Source organism: Penaeus monodon, chromosome 9 (genome assembly GCF_015228065.2).
Source record: "Penaeus monodon isolate SGIC_2016 chromosome 9, NSTDA_Pmon_1, whole genome shotgun sequence".
NCBI lineage: Eukaryota > Metazoa > Arthropoda > Malacostraca > Decapoda > Penaeidae > Penaeus > Penaeus monodon.
The window spans coordinates 480,111-487,610 of record NC_051394.1 but is presented as its reverse complement, the minus strand read 5'-3'; the positions used below and the strand labels follow the sequence as shown (position 1 = coordinate 487,610).

Genomic DNA, 7,500 nt, shown 5'->3' with positions numbered 1-7,500 from the left:
GCAGACATGTGTATGTGTGTCTCTAAATGTGTATTTATATATATACATGTGTACATATGTACATTTTTGTGCACATCTAAGAAGTTGGCCACGTGTAACACAGAAGTTCATATGGTGTGTGTGCGTGTGTTTGAATGTCTACACGTGTGTACATATTTGTGAACAGGTATGTATTGTATGTGTACATGTATATACATGTGTATGCATACATGTATGCATGTCCGTTTGCATTCGTGTATGTCTTAGTAGGCCTACTTATATATATAGGCCTATATATATATATTTCATGTACTGTTTACGTTTGTTTTGTATGTATATAGTAATAATCGTGTTATTGTTATTTTTTTGTGTTTTCTTACTTATTCGGTCTCCAATGAACACATGCACATGAAATATATGATGTAAGAACAGTTTATCCGATCGGCGACTACATGTGAAATAGGCCTACAATCCTCGAGTTTCCACAGAAGCAGCCGTTATCACCCGATGACATTCTCGTTTATTTTATGGGATATAGATACGCCATTGTTTACACATTATAACCGAAGTCTGAACTTGCATATCTGATGTACACGTCGATATCGCAATATATTCACCGCATTTTATGTGAAAAAAAAAAAATGGATTGGTTTTCTTTTTCCTTCATTTATTTTATCATAAACCAACAACATTGGGAGTAATCCATTATAATACGACAATCTTAGCCTCCTCCGTTCAGTTTCAGTATTTAGTGTCAATATACAATGTCTCATTCTTGCGCCCTTACGGCATATGTGCATAAGGGTGAAAGTGGCCGATCGGCGATTGGGAGGTGTGGGGTTACGCCCTTGTTTGACTGCCTAATTTTTCGCTGCCGGACCTAATAATCGGATGGGTAATTCTCCATTCGTATACTTATTCGAAAATGGTTATAACTCATTTTCAACCTCTGCAGCACCAACCCCCCCTCCCGCTCGGGACGGTCCCCTTAAGACTCCTTGCCTCCCTTTTGCAATGTTATCCTCTCTTTTTCTTCATAAGCATTTTATGCTTTTCTGGCATTTTCCAAAGTTTATGTTCGTTATTTGATATGCTGCATCCAAAAGGTAACAGACTGTTTTCCTTGCACAGACTCTATATCATCTCCATAGATAGTCCATTTATCAGTGCCATAATAAAAACAATTGGTAACATTTAGCTATTTGTCATTTTATTTATCTATTTATCAAAAATTATTCTTTTTTTTTGTAATATCAAATTTTCTGCAGTACAACCTACACTTCCATATGTGGCAAGCAAGAAAAGGATCCTGAGTATGGAAATCATGTCCTCCCTATGGAGCCAGTGATTTTTGAGTCATGGCTCACAGATGGTGGATTTCACACTTATTTATTGGTAGGAATAATACAAGAGTCACTTCCCAAATGCCACTAAGTCTAGGCATCATCTAAATGTTTTGTACACTCGTGGTGAGTCATTCCCAATATTCCGGCCTTCAGTCTAAATTTTCATGTTGGTATGTTCCTGCCACCTCAGACATCAGCTAAATTGTTCTTGTCACCCAGCCCTCAAGCCAAATTATTTAATGATGTGATGGTCATGTCACCCAGATTGTTGGGGTTAAAACAAGCCCATACAAATTCTCAAGCTAATTTTGTAGTATTGGCATGAGATCTCTAAATCATATAGTAAAAACACACACAAACTTTAAATTACTGATTATCTAGAACACACAAGCGGACAATGAAACTCACCACTACGGGCAAAGTTCCCCATAGCAAGAGCACCAGCTATTTGCAGGTCCTCCAGGTCAGAGGTCAGCCATCCCACAAGTTCCTGGTAAACTGAACCCGAACCATCACCATAGATTATGCCCATGCTCTCATCTGAAGGCAGAAATATTATAGAGCTTGTGATTTAATCTATATATAATAAAGTTAAGTGTGTTTAATATATGCCAGCATTCAAATGATGTCAAATACTGCAACACCTGTGTGTTCTTGTTTTATAGCTTATACTGCAATGAAACTTTATACATATAATAAAAGCATCAAAATTGTGAGACAATGAAATATCATCATAACTAAAAAATAACACAAGACTAACACAGAATTGTTAAGTCACTGACGTGCAATCACTGAGAGGATGAAAAATTAATAACATGACAATAATAAAACTATAAAAATGTTGCATAATGATAAAATCCCTCTGACTTACCTCCAACAAGAATGAGGACAATGAGGTCAGTTGCAGTCTTGATTATTGGAGGAGAAAGGTCAGACGCTGGGTTGTTCCGATGGCGTCTTACAACCTCTACTACAGCCTCACAAACACCTCCAACTGCCAACTGGGTCTTTACACATTCTAACGTATAAAAAAAAAAATTCAGTAAGTTTCCTGCATATTCCATTGACAAAATATTACTCTTAGTAACTCAAATAGTCTTTATAAACTTTTTTTTTGTGTGTGTAAATAAATATACTAAGAGAATACCTGAATTTGTATTTAACAATAAGCCACAAATTCCCTAAATTTGAAAAATGCCTTTTTTGTTCCTGGAACACTGCAGCATTTATTTTGGGGGGGTTAATCAAAGACAAAAACACAAAAAAATTACCTGTCTCAGCCAAATTAGTGACAAGTTCCAGACATGTTTCTGTAACCTCAGCTGATTCGTTGATTTTCAGTACTCGTACAAGCTGTGGTGTGATGTCTCGGGATACAACAAGTCCCCGTCCAACCTCTGACACAATGTTATGGAGTTAAAGGTACAATACAATTTTGTTTCACAACATATCTTTATAAAACAAGTATGTCATTCCATTATGTCAGTCTAATCACAGTCCATGGCCCTTTTATCATATAGACTTTGCATCATGGTCGGATGCTTTTGTGTGTATGCAGGCTAAAAAATAGCACTAAAACCTCATTATACCATATTTATATAAAAGACAGAAAACAAGAGATTTATCATTGCATATATGGAATAGAAACTAGAAGTGCTCGTTGCCACACATATTACTACCATGGAGTTAAGGCTTAATTTCATATAAAGATATAATAATAATAATAAAGACAAATATAGAAATATAGAAAAATACATTCAAATAATAACAATTTCATTTTTATTCATAATCAGGCACCCTTCTATGAATGTCTAAGCAATCTAGAGCATGGTTGGTCTATATCACTTAGTGTACAGAAACAAGTTTTATATTCAAATGATATATAACATTTTAAAATATCTATTCTATTCTTCCAAGAGCATCACAACATGAAAACTACAATTATCATGCTGTGACCACGGCGACTCAGACATGAACCTACCGTTAAAAAAAATTCTATCCTCTAGAAATTTCTTACACCTTCAAGTCAAGTTATCTTCATTTCCTATTATGAAAAAATCATTTCCCTAACTAAAATGGTATATCAACTTTGGTAATTTTCATTCATCCATCTTTAGAGCAAATGTCTACTGATAGCTCTGGAAATCTGGATATCTCAGTGTGATACATCAGTGTGTAGACAGTGGATAGGTACAAAGATATTACCAACACCTAATAGTGAATCAATATCAGTTATGGAAGGTTTAGAGGTAAATAAAAAGAAGAGTAAATAAAAGAAAGAAAGAAAAAAATACTGTGGGAGTAAATGAAAGAAAAAGAAAGAGTAAATAATAAAGGAAAAAGTGGGTTCAACGAAGTAATTAAAGATATATTATATAAAAGTAAGGCATTTATGGAGTAAAATATGATATTGGGAATGTTAATGTAGGAGATATTTTACTTACCTGTGTCTGCCATACAGGTAAGTGACAACAAAACATGGGTAGGAATGTCTTCATCTTCAGCAAACTTGTCCAGATACTGGCACAAAACATCAACTAGCTCTGCCTCCATAGACTGATCCTGACAATGAGGAATCTTTTTTTTTAATTAGTGATCTTATAACTATGGTAAAATAACAACTAAAATTACAAATGATTAGAAACCAAACCCTATTAAAAGAAAATGCAACTTCCCAAAGCATTTCCAAGGATATAAAAGATGATTAGAATAAACATCACAGAAAGTTTCAGAGATAAATTTCACTGTAACATCGAAGCATCCTTTAAACACTGATTATACAAAATCAGATTAGATGCAAAGATTTGTAGCACAGCCCTACCATGAAGCAGAAAATATAAATAATCAGCATTAATCAGCAAAGACCTTGAAAGAATTCTTACCTACCTGAACTGTGTCATAGGAATTAAGAAGGTTTAGGAGAAACCCTGTAGCCACTAGACGGAGCTGGTGATCATCAGGCGTGTTGGGCAGAGAGGCAGCCCTCTGGAGTAAATGCAGGAGCTGTGCTGCACCCCCAGACTCCATTACACTCACTCTGCCTCCGTCTGGAAGGAACACTGCAGTCAAGAAAACATTTTAAAATGATAATGACTGGATCTGTCCACACCACTTGGAATGTTCCTTCCTGATACACTCATGAAAAACTCCTTGCTGGAACATATGACTAACTCCTGTTTCTATATTTAAAATCAATCCATAATGCTATATACTGTGCACCACTACCTATAAAATGCTCAAAACATACACTACCCTTTAGTATCCAAAATAAAATCCAGTGAAACAAGGGGAAAATATTATGGACTTGGCACATTCCAGTTGATGTTTAAAATAACTTTTTTTCGTATAACACAATATTTAATCAAGAGAATGAAGTACAATGTACTTCTAATAATCATTCAAAAAATTAAAATATTAATTCAAACCAAACCTATTGGAAACTGTAGCTAAATAAGCAAAGTAATAAACTATGTAGTAAATGAGCAACACAGAATCTGCATTAGAAAAAGACAAGGTCAACTAATGGTCATGCAAAGCCATATAAAATTAAAATATCAAAATCATTAACTGTGCTAAAAAATAAAACAAAAACAGATAAGTCTTAGTACACAGAGACTGGCATGCAGGTCATGCTTTTCAAATAAATACATCATAACTACAACGAGAAGTGGGAGGTTCGTTATCTAATAAATATAATAAGTGTATGTTACATATTGTAGCACAAAGATCAAGATGAACTTTCTTACAAAGATGTGAATATACTCTCATCCTCACTTTTGTCACTATTCACGTCTATGATGCCCTAAATAATACACTACATTTCAAAGAAGATATGGCACAAACAAATTGATAACTGTTTCCTGATTTGTGACAAAAAAGTGCAATACAACATACCATCTCTTTAACCCTTTGCCGACGAGTGGCATGTACGCACATGCCATGGCATGGCAGGACTATCTGCCGGGGGCATGTACGTACATACCATGGTGTATGTATGGACATGCCATGAGTTTTTTTGTTTTTTTTCTGCCACTGAAAGTGTGATTAAGTCATTTTTAACAACTCATTTTTACTATGAAGAAAAAAAAAAAGGAACAAACTGACGATTTCAACTCCATGATGCCACACACTGCTTATTTTATTCAGACTATAGACTGAATAATGATCAACTATGGAGTCTATATAACAACAAAAATATCCTTCAGTCTCGATTTATCAGGAAATATGTCAAGTAGAGACTTTAGAAAATAATGAAAACTGAAAATACAACATATCATCGTAGTATTACGCAGAAACGGCATGGGATGCTGGTATTTGGCATGAGTGGTCGCACATGCTAGGGCAACAATATAAGCCCCCGGCAGCGAGGCCCGGGCCATTATGAATACTACCCGTCGGGAACGGGTTAAGAAATGTGTAATCCAATTCACTGGGTGATTCTGAGATCATACAAAAGCTGTTCTGTTCTTGTTCAATTAACATTTGTTTTGAAGGTTTGTGTGGAGTGAGTAGGTTCAGAGTGACATTTTCACAAGAAAACTGTCTACAGTTTCTCTGTTATTTAACTAATTAGTTAAATCACAGTCCTATATATCATAAATACTGTGGCTGATATTAAAAAAGCACTTTCATATCTTGAAAACATATGCCTAAGGCCACAGTTCTCAAATTGGAAGTCAAGGCAGGATTTTGGGGGCTACAGTGGGTAATCACTAATCAGTCTTCTCCAAAAGACAGGAATATCATTCTTAAAGTACTCTGCCATTTTCCACAACATTTTTTGCATCTGACGGAAAGCAAACAGCATTATCTGCCATATTGATTTGTAACAAAATATACATTCTAATTATCAGTTGCAGGCACAATTATATACAGAGCACCAAAAGATATTCTTATCATTTATGAGGGGCTTGAGAATGAGTGTCACAAGGATATTCAGATTTCTATGGAGGAGGAATGAAGTACAATGGTAAGAGAAAAACTGGTCTGTGGTTTCCAAGCCCCAATGACTACACTTCAACTGACTGCTGTAATATCAATATCAGCTGTAAATATTAATATGTAATATAGCAATCTTCTTTAATATACACATATAAAGGGAAAAGGAAAATTATTATAAACTACCACTATACATGTATGCTATGCACTTACATATTTATACATGAACACACATACATGATCAAATTTATGTGTTTGTGCATGATCCTTCAAACAAAGCTCATAAGTTGTATCAGTTTCATAGTAATACTGCTATAAGTTAACCAAGATTAAAACTAACCTAACTCCATACCTGATGGTGTCAAGAGGAAGCAGTCAGTATTTCCTTGACAGACTATAACTCTGCCTCAACTTTGAGAAAGCAAGGATTAGATCTTTCTGAACACCATTTGTTTTCCAAACACAGTTAAGATTTTTATAGAACTGACACTTAAGCCTTTGCTGAAGGGAAACACTCCAGGGTAGTCAGCATCATCTCCAAACACACATCATCCCAGACTGACAGTCTAGGTCAAGTTATAATGCCTTCACTCAGGTGTTACCTGTCACCATGAATTCACAATCTAGAGATGCTGGATGTTCTTCCCATAAATGACCCTTCTTTCCTGGGAGGAATTCTTTTACTTTGGGTTCCTACTGTGGGAAAATACATTACCAACATTACCTTGTGATAAGCAACCAGTAAATAAGGGTTAGTTTTGTATAGTCATCACATCACTGACAATATGGGAAAGAAAAGAAAAGAAAAGAAAAAAGAAAAAGAAAAAAAAAAAAAAAAAAAAAAAAAAAAAAAAAAAAAAAAAAAAAAAAATATATATATATATATATATATATATATATATATATATATATATATATATATATATATATATATATATATATATATAGAAAATTTCTGATCATTTAATATATCAAATATGAACGTGTCAGTCATATTACCATGTACATTACACTAAAAGCTAAACCTTACAAGATTATGAGCAATGAATACCACAGCAACTTCCTTTGATAGTACATGTAAAGCTTAAACATTAAAACATATTTAGGATGGTTTGGCATTTGACCCTTTATCACTGATGGTTATTCATGGTGTTTTTTACTGATTTGTCCTGTAGTAGCTATTACTACTGAAACGAAGATTACACTAGCAACTGAATTAATGTCCTGAGGAAGTAGA

General features: G+C 34.5%; 1 protein-coding gene across 2 annotated transcripts in view; it reads right to left on the bottom strand.

Moving 5' to 3' along the window:
• LOC119576780 (rap1 GTPase-GDP dissociation stimulator 1-like) overlaps window positions 1–4,384 on the bottom strand; it is a gene marked incomplete at its 5' end in the record, with an annotated part of 17,971 nt that extends 13,587 nt beyond the window's left edge. Inside the window, 5 exon segments of one of the 2 annotated variants that reach the window (XM_037924420.1) lie at window positions 1,734–1,865; window positions 2,197–2,343; window positions 2,597–2,722; window positions 3,770–3,902; window positions 4,212–4,384. In XM_037924420.1, the coding sequence (XP_037780348.1) occupies window positions 1,734–1,865; window positions 2,197–2,343; window positions 2,597–2,722; window positions 3,770–3,902; window positions 4,212–4,384 (711 nt within the window). 2 annotated transcript variants of the gene reach the window in all.
• Between the last annotated feature and the right edge of the window lie 3,116 nt (window positions 4,385–7,500).